General features: G+C 31.4%; 1 protein-coding gene across 1 annotated transcript in view; it reads right to left on the reverse strand.

Annotated features, from left to right (window-relative positions):
• The window catches only part of LOC106466205 (ADP-ribosylation factor 1-like), a 20,911-nt gene extending 13,868 nt beyond the window's left edge, over window positions 1–7,043 (reverse strand). The window contains exons 1-2 of the mRNA XM_013926454.2: window positions 6,953–7,043; window positions 3,297–3,477 (exon numbers count right to left, since the gene is read on the reverse strand). Of these exons, the coding sequence (XP_013781908.1) occupies window positions 3,297–3,444 (148 nt within the window). The 5' untranslated portion in view covers window positions 3,445–3,477; window positions 6,953–7,043. The remainder of the gene's footprint in view (window positions 1–3,296; window positions 3,478–6,952) is intronic.
• Between the last annotated feature and the right edge of the window lie 9,506 nt (window positions 7,044–16,549).

A 16,549-nucleotide genomic window follows, 5' to 3' on the forward strand; every position in this document is an offset into this window, starting at 1 on the left:
AAGTCATAATGCATATTATAATGTATAATAATTGAAATGTGACTGATTTTACAAAATACTAAGCCCACTAAAACACTACCAAGACAGGTCACTTTATAAAGATTAAAGGTCAGTTATACATTATTGGATATAGTAACGCGAGTGCACATGCACCACGTCATTGTAACTACTGTACTGTTAACCAGGCATAGCTGGAAGGTCAATATAATAAAAATAATAAAATGTATAATGTTATAAGAGTTAAGCTATTTTGACTAAAATTTGTGTTTTTGTGTGATAATTTGTAGTCATTCTAGAATGAAAAAAGCATAATTTATATTTTTTCCCAATTTTTTACTGAGGTTACTAGGTCAGTCAAATCGAACCAACCCATACATAAATACAGTAGTGAAAATAAATAAAATGAAGTTTTTTCTACAAAAAATTTTATAATTATCTGGAGATTATAAAGATTTCACATGTGAAATTTCAATATGTTCTAATGCATTAAAGTATTTTAATCTTAAAATCAAAACTGCTTTGCATGTTGGATAGTAAACATTCTCAAAGAAAAACTTTGAGAAAATCTTTAATTAAAAAATCTTAATACTTAATTCAAAAACCTGATACTTTGTGTATGAAAACCTTGTAACATTTACCAATAACCTGCAAAATTTTGTAAAGATGTGCATACATTATCAAAAATCATAGTATAATTACTCTCGTGGATACTTTCATGGTTACGAGCTAGGTGGATTCCACCCAGCCCGTAATGGAAGGGTTAACTGGAAAAAATAAAATACAGAATCATATTACATGAAACTTAGTATAAGCCTTCTTAATAATATCAGATGTGTAAAAAAAAGTAATACATTTTTTTAAAGTACTTGTATCTATTCTTGACTTTCAAATTTTATGCATGATCAGTTTTTATATAAAATTATAAAATACTTCTTTTTGTCTCAGACTTGCTAACATGTTTACAGCAAAGTCCAACATTTGATGCCCATAAAATCTGAACATCAATGTTTTATTCACATTGTGGTTACAACACAGTTTCTGTCTGCTGTACCAGTGAAACATGTTTAGTTGTTCATTGTTATTTGTCTGCACGTGACATGTTGTATAAGTGTCAATTCAATAGGATGTACAATAAATTAAGATTGTGGAATACTTAAAGGATATCATATTAAAGGGTGTACAAACTACTCAATCATTAGATATCATAAATATACCTAAGTTTGATTACAACTGCACACAGAAAGCTACAATATCAGTCCATGTTTGGTCTTTGTATGACTTCTCCCACGCCAAGGTCAAGATGAGTTAAATAATTTTTATCAAAAAACAGCAACCAAATGTGAAAATTGAAAGAATAGTTTATTTATTCCAATTATCAGACATTTTTTAGCTTAAGTTCCACATATTCAGATCCTTAGTCAGTGATAACATAATTAGACTTTGACTGCTTTCCTCGATTTGGCTTCTGTAAAAGTTAGGTGTGTGTGTGTGTGTGTGTGTGTATATATATGTATATACATACACACACACACACCTGACAAAATTTTATTATATGTCAGGTTGTTTATTAAATACTGTGATGTTTAATATTTATTTCTATTTTGCTTTTCATGGTTTGTAAATTTCTATCTTCCTCCTATAGGTATATACACAAATCCACTGTTAAAAAGTAGATTCCTGGTTTTGAAATTGGTGACAGAATTTTGAGGTTGGTACTCTTTTGGCTCCAACTTTCTTCAAGTCAGAACAGTCCTGAGAAATGTATCTAATATTTATTTCTTCTTATAAGATCACAGACTGTTTTAATTCCAATAATACCTTACACAATTCATAAAAATTTACATACAATTACCGATATATACACAAAGAAAAACACAAATGAGTAAAACCTGATTTCTTTTTTTGTTTACCAGAAAGTTCCATTTTATATGTTGAATCATTTTTAACTTGTTTTATATTCATGATGTCAGAAAAACATGTAGGTTCAAGAAGTCTTGAAAGGTGGACCTTTCGAAAGAGCTCTGGTTATAGGGTTTTTATCATCTTATATCATAACTTGTTTTATACTTATTCATATTTCTTATTTTACTTTTTTGAACTGAAACAATTACATAACTGGCTAAAAATTAGGATATGCTTGATTTGCTTATCCAAAACATGTTCTCGGTGTTCTTTTCCAGTAAATGAATCGAGTGAACCAGAAGTTATAACTTTCAATATGGCAAAGAATGCATTAGCCCTTCTTGTTTTGTGTTCTAAGGCAAGTCTGATGATGATGCTGAGCAAAATGATGATAGAACAGGTGTCTTAACTGTTGTTTTTTTCCAATTTTCATGAATAATATGATTAATATGTATCAAATACTCTCATATAAAGTTAATTACTTCCTTCAGCATTTCCAAAATAATTGTGAAGTCTAAACATTTGCACTGTGGCAAAATATTTTAAGCATGTGATGTATTGGTAAACTCATTGCCATCATAATAATGTCACCATATCCTTTACACTACCTTCTCATCAACACCAGTCAGAAGTGGATAACTCTGCTCTGAGCCATTTTACTGCTATGCAGAAAGTTCCACATATTCATGATCACGAATTGAGTTTACCCATAAATTTGGTATGGTTAATAATGACTTACAATCAAACACCTTTGTTCAACCTCTTAGTTTAATTTTTATTAACTATAAATATCCTTACCTGAATTCTTGTTTTAGAAAATTATTTCTGCACTTTTTGAAATAAAACTAACAACATTTCAGCATAAGCAATGAAAAACATCATAAAATATTAGACCTTTGATATTAGTTGGGAATTATTTCTGAAAACAGTGTTCAACCTTCAGGTTCAACATTATCACACAACTATTTCAGAAAAAACAAATGTTATAAAAGAATGATTAACTTGTTTACTTCTTTAAATCACCTCTTTTCAATGGTTTTAGCTGGAGGGCATATGTTTCAAACCTTATAAACGAGACCTTCCATTAGGTTACATGCGAGTGCAACCAACAAAATCATTACTCAGCTAATAATGCCTCTATAAAGTTGAAAAACAATCACCTTTTTAAATCTACATAGTCTATTGTTAGACCCCCATAATCATGGCATAAGAAACAAAAAAAAAAGGCATCATATGCATTTTAGATTCTTACATACATTACAGAAATGAGAATTCAGATACTTTTTTCTTAAATTAACTAGATAAACATTGTATAATATTTTGATGTCATTCTTACACCATTTTATGGAACAAATTCAATGAAATAGATTAAAATTAGATATATGTGTTCTCACCTATGGTAGGAATAGTAGTTACAATTTCTCCTAACTTGAGTTTATACAGAATTGTTGTTTTTCCCGCAGCATCAAGTCCTACCATCAAAATCCGCATCTCCTTCTTTCCAAACAAGCCCTTTAAAAGTGAAGTAAATATATTTCCCATGACTGTAGTTAGGGGTCTTAATCACTTCGAGGTCTAGAAAAAAGAAAATTGAGGTGAGTTTTTGTTAGCACTTGTGTATATAACACCCAACAGAAGTAATCAATTAATTACTCTTATTTCAACTATTATTCACTCACGACATTTTCTGAGATTTATTATAAATAAAGAATAAATTCATCAATATAAATGACCATCAGTAGTTTCAGGGTTTATAATTACAACAAATAATTAACCATTAAAACACTGAGCATTATTAGGCCTAGCCTAATATACTAACAAACTGAAGAAAAAAAGGAATACACACTTTTGGAACTTTGAATAGAGCAATTTTGATAATTTATGAATTATATAACAAAGATAAACAAAAAAAAAAGTTAGTCACTGTGAAAAAACTTTAGATTAACCCCTTACTGTTTTATTACATAATCTGATTGTCACTTGTCTTGTTAAAAAAGTATCAAGATTTTCACAGTAGCTGAATATTTCATTTGACAAAAGGACTGTCATGCTTTAAAATGTGAACATTCACAATTTACGACATAGTTCTTATCTCCTCTTTGAAATTGACCATTGGACAATTTCTGAATGTACAATATGCGTAGGGCAACCAGACATCCTGGTTTTGCTGTCCCAGTAAAAGTTCTCGGGTCACACAAAACATCCTGGTTTTATAATAAAGACATGAAACTGTCAATCACATCAAAGCACAAATGTAAAAGATCTATTCGACTTGCTCATTGTTATAATACATGCTCTCCTGCTGCCAAACTCTCTTGAAACCTCAGACTGTTCGTAGTGAGAAGTCCAAGTCTTCACAGTTTTTTCTTTTTAATAAGTAGAACCGTAGTAGACCTACAAGAGTTGGTATGTGTGTATACATCACCAACTGAAGTAGTTGAAATTATTTCAAAACCAATACTATCGTTAACATGTTTGAAAACATTGTGAAACAGTTTGATAACTTTAAAAGTACATTTAATAAAAGTTAAATCATTTCAAATTTATAATAATCATTTTGATATTAGGGGCAAGGGCTGGGCTGTCCTATGTTTTTAGTTTGAAAATCTGGTCAACCTAAGAATGTGGCATGCAGAGTACCCTTGCAGACCCCTGGGGTCCTCAGACATCAGTTTGAGAAACACCTATCTAGAGAAAACCAACCCACAATTTTTACATTTTTTTTATAGCTTTCAATACCTTAAATACGTAATCATGTTTGCAAGGAATGAAGTCAGGATATTGCGTCAGATGAGAACATGATGAAAATTTGCAATTTTATATAAAAAGGTAATTCAATACGTCTTCATCTCAATTTCTTACTGGCACCGTTTTTTGTTTCCACATTGGTTGTAAACTTGAAATGCTTTGATTGACAGATACATACCAGTAGTAACCTCTACCCATTCTATGCCATGTCATGATGTAATCGATACATCATTCATACCACTTTATCATAGACTATTATAGCACACATCCTTTTGCTGTAGCCACTCCCAACAATATGGTGTATAGCAAACTGTTGTCAGGACAATGTATAGGCTGTTTACAATCCTCATTTTTTGACTTACTGTTGGTTCGATTTGGGCAGACATATCTTTGTATCAGTTTATGCATCACTTAATTCGCAACCCAAAGTTTATTGTATGGCTTTGTTTCTACAAATTCAATGGCTAAACAGAATCTTATATGGTTTTAAAGTTTTGTTTGTGCATTTTCAAATAATATATGCTTCTGGATCTAATGAAACCAGCCAGACCAAAGTAGAGCATGATGGTAGCTATCATTTGATGTATCACTTATCCTTATTGGTTTAGCCAATTTGAACCAGCACACAAATTTTGGTTTTAAAATTTGCTCACTGGTCGCTGACAAATGCCGAAGGACAGGTTTGGCTATCAGCGCAATGTTTTTAAAGCCAATTTACAACCAGTGGGGGTACAGTTGCCTTGAAATAAACCATGCACATTCAACACCACTTTTGTCAAAGAGATAAATAAATTATGTCATGTGTTTCCAATTTACAACCAATTTTGTACTTCATTCCCACAAGTCATTCCTGTACATTTCATGATGTTTTTTGCACACATCCAGAACTGCAGTAGTGGTACAGGTTGTTTTCAAATGCTATTTCAAGGTGTGTGATATACAAGTTACATTTCAGATAGTATGACATTTAAACACTGAGGTTCAAGTTTCAGACCTCATTTTGTCACAAAAATTTAGCCAATTCGGGTGCCTAACTTTATATTCCTGTTAGGAATGTGTTTTGTTGAATTTATTTTAGTGTTTGTTGAAATATTGAAGGAACTTGTCTTTGCAATGGGCTCTCAGTGTCACATAAATCTGAACAGGGCATGAGTAGGGCTAATAGTAATACACTTGTCAGCCCTATTAGTAGAGCTAAGCACATATGGCCCATATGTCCAGCTTTGGGCTTAAAAACAACAACCATCTCACACATTATATGACAGGATGGCAGGGCTTGAAATTTCATACCATAATATTATAGTATACATATAATATAGTATCATTACAAAGAAAGCTGATCACACTCACAGCTAAAGCAATGTTCTTAAAAAACAACAACACTCAACATAATTTGAAATTCATGTAGCCTATGTACATATGTGTACAGTAATTAGTATATACACAATTTAACTTATAACTTATTAGTTACATCATATAGTTCAAGACACAACTATGAGCCAAGAAGACTTGAGGTTAAAATCTCAGTCTACAAAGATTTTTACAAATCTGTACCTAAACAACATCAGTAAATAAATATTATCAGATTCAGAAGAATAAGAGTACTAAATCTAACTATGTGACAGTACATTATTTTGAAAATTATTATTTTCTAACAAGTGACAAAAATTACAATTTACAGAATACATAAAACTGAAATATATTACACAGTACGTTTTTGAAATTCACTTCACTGTCTTCAGCCAACTTTAGGATGGGAAACAACGATTAAAAGTTAAACTGTGGAGCCAATTTATACTAATAGTAATACTAAGGGTAATATGGCTGATAAGTTCTACTAGTACTAATTTAGTAGCAGTACAGTAATCAGTACTTGTAGTAGAGCAGCTAGATCCGACGAACGATAAGTTGCTAATGGTAAGCCCGAGTACTAATAAATGTAATACTAATACTACTATTGCTAGAAATACCTTTCTTTCTTAGTCCTAACGAATGGACCACCTTTCAAGAACACTGAATAAGCTTTTCGGTTTGCAATAATTTATAAGCTGTGTAACGTCAGATACTAACTTTCAGTTTCAATTCAAACTTTCAAAGATATATCGTTAGTCGCATAACCATAGGCCTATACTATTACTATTTATCAATAACTCAAAGTAATGTTAATGTTCACACGACTAACAACCTCAGAGACCTTTTAAGTTATTGTAACTTATCATTAATCTTGTCACTTCTCCTTTATTTAAATATCTTCACTATAGCAAAATTAAAGCACAAAATGGCGGACAATGAAAACACTTACCAATCCTCGCCACGTCAAAATGGAGACCGCAAAATGTATATCGCAAGCGGATTCGTTATTGTCTATCACGTGAGGGGGAGTCATCATGTCAGAAATTACCACATGATGACGCTACTCATGTAAGTTACAAGTTAATTACTGACAAAATAATGATAATAAGTAAGATTTTATTACAGATCTTTTTTAGAACTTTGTATAAAGTCTAACTGCCCACATTTGTCCACAAACTTAGACTAGAGTGAAAGTAGCTAGCCAACAGCACTCACTGTCAACTTTTTGGGGTAGTCTGGTCAGACCCCACATTTCAGCAAATGCTTGATCGGCTTATATAAAAAAAAACATTAAAATAATTGAAAATGTGCAATAAAGTGGAACCAAATTAATACTAATTTTAAAAGATATGAGCTACGAATAAGGATTTCTTAAATTAAATCTGCTAATATTACACTTTATAAGAGTGGTTCGAAACTTATCCTTGACCCATATAATTTATTAAGAAATTAAAATTAGTTTATATTAATAAAAAGGTAAATCAAAGGGAATTATTGAGGGTGAGTCACAATAGATGAGCGTTCAGTACTGGCTAGTAGAATACGTTGGTAACTCACGAAGACTGGGTTTTATTTTTTATGTTTTTCAAATATTCCACGCATACTTCCAAAAGATCTGAGCCTGCTCAAAAGTGTAAGCATTATATATATTGGGATCCTCTGTTTCAGAATATAAAGAGAAGATATGATTTAAAATAATTAATGGTATCTACGACAATGCTGTGACAGAAAACTGGTTAGAAATAAATTAAAAAATAAAGAACTCTTGGAAATAAATCTATATTGTTGAAAGAGAGAGGAGTATGTTAAATATAAGGAAATTTAGATCAACCTAGAGAATATTAAACACGTGAAATGACTTTCTAACTTATGCAACTGAGTCCCAGTAAATCCTTTTTTTTAAACAACAAATAAACGTTTAGACCAATTTTGGGCAAGTCAAGAATCAATATAAAGAATTGTCAGCCAGAAGTGATAGCAAGGTTATTGTGTTATGTGAGAAAGATGAAGAACAAACTGTACATAAAGGCAGTTATGCCAGTATACAGACAAGAAGCTAAACAAACCCAGAAAGGTCGACTAATGGAATTTGACCCTTACTTTTATAACGCTCTTACGGCCTCAAACTATAGAACGCGTTTTAGCTGCAACTAGACGCAAGCCATAAACCGTCGGAATTATAGTCAAAAAATGGGCTACACATTAAGATTTATATCTATAAACATGATCAATTAAAGTTCTAATACAAAATGTACGTATGTGTATTCTCTATTTGTTTAAATTTTGTTCCCAGAGTTGATCATCCAACTGAACATTTATATCACAGAGGTAAACTTTATGGGCCTGGTATGGCCCAACAGCTAGCGTGGCTGAAGTGTGAATTTGAGTTTTCACAGTTCAAGTCTCCTTACTGTAAGAACGGACTCTAAACTTTGAAATTTTGGGTACGCCTTAAAAGTGACGATTAAACCCCATTATTTAGTCAGGCAAGAGTAGCAAAATAATTGACGGTGTGTGCTATTAATTAACTGCTTTCCATCCAATCTATAAGTTCAAAATTGGGGACGGCTAGGTGCAGATAGCCCTTGCATAGCTTTACGCGAAAATGTCTAATCTGTATTAATAACAGTAAATTTACTGGAAAGAAATAACAGTTTTATTATTTGCATAAGCTTGATGAAATAAAATTTATTTATGTGTTTGAAGTGAAGATACGTCTGCACCTACTAGATTACAAAATGAAAAAAAAAAAAAAACGAATTAAAGTTAAACTAAATCTCAAAATTAAATAATTAATCAGGTATCCTTAAACATTTGGAAGTGATGATTATCAACATTGAAAATGAACTGGATATTATTATTAAGTGTGTAACAATATGAATATTTTAATATGGCAACGAATAACATGTAATTTCAGCTTTTTATATATACAGTGGTAATATATCTAAGTCCAACTTCTGGGTTAATACAAAGACTACAAGAAATAGAAATACGTATTTTTTATTTTTTGCATTCATATACGCATACGTATGTATAAAAAATTGCATTTACACTTTTTAACTCCAAACTGTATTTATTTTACACTTTCTAACTCCAAACTGTATTTATTTTACACTTTGTAACTCCAAACTGTATTTATCTTACACTTTCTAACTCCAAACTGTATTTATTTTACACTTTGTAGCTCCAAACTGTATTTATTTTACACTTTGTAACTCCAAACTGTATTTATTATATCAGTTATTACATTCATAGAAGAGCAGTTTTGTTTATTGTTACGTACAATGTTAACAGAATGGACTATCTGTGCTCTGCCCACTATGAGTACGAAAACCCGATGTTTAACGTTATAAGCCCTCAGACGTGCCGCTGAGCCACTGAGTGTGTGTAGGGTGGGGCATAGAAGAGTACACACACATGTGCATGTATATATTTCTATAACTCTGTTATAAATTCTTGTAACATTTATCCATCATATGTTTATGTCCCCTGGTAGGACAGAGCTAAGTTTACGGACTTACAACGCTAAAATACAGGTTAGATTCCCCGCAGAAGACACGGTAGGTAGCCCAATGTGGCATTGCTCTAAAAAACAAACAAACAAATGTATTGCTAACATGGTTATTTGTTAAAGTCTAAATGAATGTTGTGAAAATGTGTTAAAACAATTTTATACTTACTTTTTAAGAAATGTTTTCCATGAACATTTAAACGTTTTTTTCTGCTTGTTTTACGTTGTAACAGTATGGCTCAACTTAATTAATAGGTGTGAGGCGCGAGGTGAGGAAATTATTCTTTATTTGAGGGGAGAGACAATTATTGTTTGTTTGTTAGTAATTAAGCACAAAGCTACACCACTGGGGGGCGAGACAATTCTATCACGCGAAAATGTCTAACTGGAGACTGTCGAATACGAAGCGTGCAAGATTGATATTGGATTATTTTACGAAAAATAAAAATCATTATTTATTTCTTGTTGTTAGGCTTTTAAATACTGTTGATATTATTTGAACAAATAATAATTGTGGTTAAAAACTATTCAAAATCATTATAATACATATTTTTAACCGTAGAATGACCCAAGTTATTAAACTTTTTGAAAAATTCCAGATATACTTCGAATCTTCTATTATTTTCTCTATTTTCTTCTTTCTTAATGCACTAATCAAACTTGTTCAATTTGTTTATTTTTTCTCGTTTTTCTTTTTACTTGTAAAAGGTAAATTCACGAGTAATATATTTTTCTTTAAAAATGAAAGCTTTGGTTAGAACTTGTAAATAACTTCTGACCAAAATTGTGTAGATTAGAACTAACAAATAATGATAAGTTAATGAATAAATTACAAATTTTCACGAAGTATGTTGCTCTCACAAATCAATATACAAAAACAATATGATTAAAATGCTTGTAAATCATTCGTTGGATATCTTTGCTATATCTAAATCCGCCTTTTGCTTACATTCGTTGAAATAAAGTACGCGCGCATGCGCATTTTCAGGATGGACAAAACTGAGTATTAGTGTAAAAGATTTAGGTAGTTCTCAATGATAGCCGTTTTTTATAAATAAGATGACGATTATTCTAAATTAGCTGTAGTTTTATAATGGCATCAAATTTTGATGGAAACGGGCATGATTGGGAGACATTTACTATGTAGGTGATTATGGAATGTCCAGAAGCAACTAATATCCCTAAAAAAGTTACAGAAAATATATAACTCCTTAAGGGTATGATTCACCCACCTCCAGTAATAATCCCTGACTTAAGACAGCAGCAATACAATAGTATTGTATTTCAATTTCCCCTCTGGCTAGTAATTTGACTTGTTTAGGAACAAAAGGTGGGTGGAGTTTTCAGTAGCCATTTTCCAATGAAAATCTGGTGTATTGTGACCAAAGGAATTCAGTTCTAAGTCAAACCGCCCCAGAGTATTTCCGTAATTAGGCAGTCAAAAATCACTTTTTCATAGTAATGTAACGTTAATAATTGTGCAAATAAGATTTGGTCATCTAAAATCTGTAAATACAATTCAATGTTCTCTCAAAATATATAGAGTGTATTACAGATGGTACTTAATACCATTTGCAAAACAGCTTTAGTTAGAGTCGACTTTCATATAACGACGCGGAGTCGTACCCTGAAAGAGTTTAGTTTTGATGAAGAAAATTCGCGTTGATAAATTCAATAACATCTAACTTTCGTCTATAAATATTAGCTGAAGAAGTTTCATTGTTATATTATATAACTAACTGGTGAAATATACCCCCCTGTTAATTGTTCAAATTAAAGAAATAAAAATCTAATTATCAGTCGTTAAATAATTTCCTAGCAAGAGCTCCTTTGGAAGAGAAAGTGTTGAAAAGGTGAAATAGATTTGTTTGTTTGTTTTTAATTAAGCATAAGGCTACACAATGGGCTATCTGTGCGTATAAATATTTGGAATATTTTCGTATAATCGAGAGTAGGACTTATGACGTGAGATAATCATAAGAAAAAATGAAGTCAGCTTGAAATGTTTCGTACGAAATAAGAAAAACAGAGGATTAGTAAGCATCATTAACAGTTCACAAGATATTTCTGTATGTTAATTTCAGCCAAAGCAATCTTTCGAAGCAACGTGTGTTTCAGTTACAGTCAGTTGATACTTCTAACATTTAATCTCGTGTGTATACGGTGTCGAAAATTTTTTCTCGTATAGAGCAACTTTGCTGTTCTCTGTGTCCGATAGAGAGCGCGAGTAGGCATGTTACTGTGGAAACTGTTATAACAGACGATATATCAGCGTGAAAAAAACAGGCAAACTTTCTAATTTTGACAACGTGACTTATTCCTAGTAATATGAAACAAGTGTGCGAGGTTTTAGAAAGAGAACATAAAATGAATCTTATTTAAGTGAAATTTGGCAGATGTACCTAGTTTATAATGTAATAATAAATCAGTTTTGTTTTTTCCAATACGCAGTATAGGAGAGTAATAAGTGCAACAACAAAAAAGTCACGTACAACTCATGTTGATAAACATCTTAAATTACTATAATATTCTGGTAATTTTCCGTATAATTTTTCAGATATTGATTTTGTTGTTGTTCCAAACGCCAGAACTTGTGTCTACGGAAATCCAAGATAATGTAAAAACTTCTAAGATCTTGAAAATAATTCCTGGTTGTTGAATCTCTTTGTTGAAAATATGTTAAAAGTCGAATAACTTCTAATAGTCAGTTCAGTAACTGAGTTCGTAAACATATGCGAAAGACTGATTTTAATGCATGTAAAAGATTGTTGTTTTTCATTCATTTGTTTACTTATCCATATCTTATTAAAGAACATATTAAACAAAATTCATTGTCTTTCGTAACAATTCGTATAACCAGTTAGTCTCATAGGATTTTTTCAATACATACATTATTGATACATACAATATTTCCTCTAAGAATATTTCTGTATGTAAGATATCGTTTTTGGGAATGCCATAAAAGTTTAAACACAGTAGTTACAAAGTTCTTTCACTCATTAGAGTTTTCCAGACTGTTCAATCAAAAGTTCAGTTCCAATATAAAATTTTAGTTAGACCTTATATTGTATACATTAGCACCTTACATTCGTGTATCGTGAGGCCTTAAGGTAGGTTCTCGTTCAGCTATAAAACCTTAATACCGTCTTAGTCTTTATTCATTCTGTAATGTATGGTATAGTTCGTTTTCTCATTTTATTACGCCATGTTATTTCACGCTTTAATGATTCTAACAATGCAGAGTTTCCGAAAAGTCTGGAACCATAGGTGATTTGCAGCTTTTCTTAATTTCCGATACGTCACTGATTCTGGCTCTGTCATACCATGAGAAGGTCGAATTAATCCGCTGCTAATCCAAACTTGTTTCGTGTTGCTAGGACAGCACGTGGAACATATTCTGTGATATTCGATGAAGTACCTCTGGTTCCAGATTTTCAAACACCTCAAGGTTTATGTTCTGAAGAAGGTCCTGTTCGAAAATTTTGCGTTCATTTATATATTGGTGTTACTAGATGTTCATACTGGGATGATATAATATATTCTAAGATGGAAAACTTTGACATTTTAATGTTTTAATTCTTTTGGAGTAGTTTTATGTTTCTATTCACCTAATCTTTCATTCTTGTGTTAGGGTGTGTACGAAGTGAAGGGTACATAATTGTTTTTGCCGCTGATAAATCATTTTTATAGGAGACTCTTATACTTTACAATTCAGTTAAACTTGCATTTACAAACAGAACCCATTGTTCATGCGCGAAATATCTCTTCTTAGACATTTGGGACAAAAAAAAAAGGTTTTATGTGTATTATAAAAAGGGAATGCTCAAGTTGAACACTTTAAATTTCAGACATGATTTATAAGTAAAAAGAGACCATTCTGTTTATAGGAAAATAGTTGTCACGAGATGACATTAGTAAATGTTTATTTGTTTGTTTGAAGTTAAGCACAAAGCTACACAATGGGCTATCTGTGCTCTGCCCACCACGAGTATCGAAACACGGTTTCTAGTGTTATAAGCATTAGTAAATGTAAATTAATTGTTTGCTTGTTTTCGAATATTCGCGCAAAGTTACTCAAAGGCCGTCTTCACTATCTATTTTTAAATTTGTTCTGAGAGACTAAAGCGAAGGTAAGTTAACAAAGGCCCGTGAAATTAAACTTCATAACAGTTGTTTTAGTTTTAATAACGGATTTTCCATAATTCAGCTACGCAGATTTCGAAAATATTATTCATTTTTTCTATCACGTAAGGATTTTTTACAAATCGAGTAGAAAAAAAAACTTACTTAGATCAAATTATTATTTCGTTTACCACAATGAACATTTATTATTATTATTATGTTTTTAGCAAAAATACAAACAAACTGAAGGAAAGGGAAGAACATTGATGTCAAACGAATATGCATCCTCATTCATCCTGATTTTGTGTGTTTTTTTAGTCTCAAAACTACGTGTTGTGGTCTTTCTTTTATGTATTGCTTTATGACGTTTTGTAAAAAAATCTGTACATGATGTATAAAAATGGATATCATTTTCAGATTTAGCGTACAGAAATTACTGTAGAACGTGTAAAACTTTTAAGATAATAAAACCATTGCAGGCTTGTGTAATCAACAATAGCTATCACCAAATCTTGGACTACTTTTGTCTGACCGAATAGTGGAATTTATCTGCCACCTTTATAGCGTACTCACTGTCCCAAACAGCGTAGTGCGTTTTTTTGTTTGTTTGTTATAACGGTAATGGGACACGAATGCTGGACTCGCAGGTTCCATAGCCCGGTGTACTAACCATTGGATCATACCCAGCTCATGTAAACTAAAACTGTTTTGGGTAGCTATTGATTATTAGCTCAGTACACACGCATTTTCTGTATATATATATATACATGTTTTAAACTGTCATACAGATTAATAGGAAATTGACAAACAACAATTTATAAGCATAATGAAGTGGTTTTATTTGGGGGAACATACTACATGTTTCGACAGAACATGACCCCGAGCAACATCAGCCAAATTTGGCTGTGTTTAGTCGTATAGCTCGATCTTGTCCCTAGCTGTAATCCTGTCGCTAGTCTTTTGTCTTTGTAGATTACGATTTTAATATACACTCTGTATGCTTAGCTGTAGGTCATACGTAAAGAAGACAGAACAATGTTCCCTCGAAACATTTGTTTCCCCAAAATAAAACCACTTCATTGTGTATATAAATCGTTGTTTGTCAATTTACTGTTATATTAGCATAATGTGCTTACATATACAAGTGTGATGTACAGATTTTTTTTTGTCAAATTCATATGTATCAGGAAAGATTCATTTGCTTTTCAAAAAATATATTTCCCGAAAAATTAGAACTAACCAATTAATTATTTTTCTGGAACAACTATTAAAAATTGTTTCTGAAATTTTGGTAGCAAATCCGAATGTCTTTCAGAAATTCAGCAGGAAACACCTTAAATTTATTTTGCAAAAGTAGAGTGAATCATTATTCTCTCCTGTGGTGATTACACACTATGTGTATTTAACCTCACGTTTGTATTTTGGCATAACTTACTTTTCCCTAAAGGCACAATAGAAGCACGAATGATGATAAAATACATTAATAAATACCACTAAAAACTTTAAATTAAATTTACAAAACATTTGTTTTGTTGTTAATCACAAAGCTACACGATGAGCTATCTTTGTTCTGCTCGCCGCAGGTATCGAAACTCGAATTTAACGTTATAAGTCTTTTAGACTTATCGCCGAGTCACTACTTGGCAATTAGCAAGACGTAAGACACAAAACAAAGAAACAGTGTATACAAACATACGAAAAATTACTCCATTCCTTTATTGATTCATCTAAGATTTTTAGATTTTGCACTTAGATACATCGTAAACAGTTGAAAACATACTTGAGTAGATATAGTTATATTTAGTTCGTTATTATAGAGCAATAAAAATGAAAAATCGTATATGCAGGTACTTTTTTTTGGGTCGTTCTTTCTTATAGAAATATTTTGCAATAAAACTTTTACTGATATAAAGATAAAACTGAAACCATTTTAAAGAGAGTGATATTACCACAAGAAGTAAGGAACAATCCATTTGTTGTTGTGGTTTTGATTCACAAAAACACTTTGAACTTTTGAAAGAGATACACTGCTTGTGCTTTAGAATATATACGCATTTAATCTACTCCATATCTTATAAAGAAAACACTCGGTACAGTGACTAGCAAAAAAAACATTCAATAATTGATTAATACTTATAAAATATATGTATAGGTTTAATCACATTGTTGTATATATTAATCAAAACCGGATCACATACAGAATAAACACTGCCCATTAAAATCTATATAGTCTATTTTTTTCATTTATAACAGGGTTAAAATTAACATAAACCACGTAATGCGGAGTAATTTTTGTTTGCATCTTAACTCTGATATGAATCCGAATCGCTGGTTTTCGTGCATTATCTAACTTAAGATTCTAAAGCTGGCGTACAAATGCTACATAAATGTTTTTACCGGGTGACAGAATAAGTTTTAGCTAAAAATGAGCCACAAATCTTGTTGTATTTTTAAATGATTCATGAAACTTTCGGAAATTCAATGTAACAACTACTCCATGTCTTTAATAAACATGGTATCTGCATCGGGTGTGGCATTTATTTCGTTAGCTTCACGGGGGTGGCGAGCGTGTCGTTAAGCAGTAGTAAGAACAAACATAATGATAATAAAAAATTATATCTGAAATTTATGCGTCAAATGACCCGCTGTTAATCACAATAGACCATTTCTGAAAGATGCTTATTCAAAACTCATAAGTACAATAACAATAATTTGCCTGTTTGGTGTTGTCTTTTTTAAATAACACAGCTATGATCGTACAATAAGGTAAAAAAATCACTAAAATTATCAATTATTTTTTATTGAATAGAGTGGCTTTTATAAATTTCAAGCTAAACTAGTGAACACAATATGTTAACTTTAAATTAGAAATTCGAGATTACTACAAGAGCTAGTCTGTTTAGTTGTTTCTAA

This window comes from Limulus polyphemus, unplaced genomic scaffold (genome assembly GCF_000517525.1).
Source record: "Limulus polyphemus unplaced genomic scaffold, Limulus_polyphemus-2.1.2 Scaffold72, whole genome shotgun sequence".
NCBI lineage: Eukaryota > Metazoa > Arthropoda > Merostomata > Xiphosura > Limulidae > Limulus > Limulus polyphemus.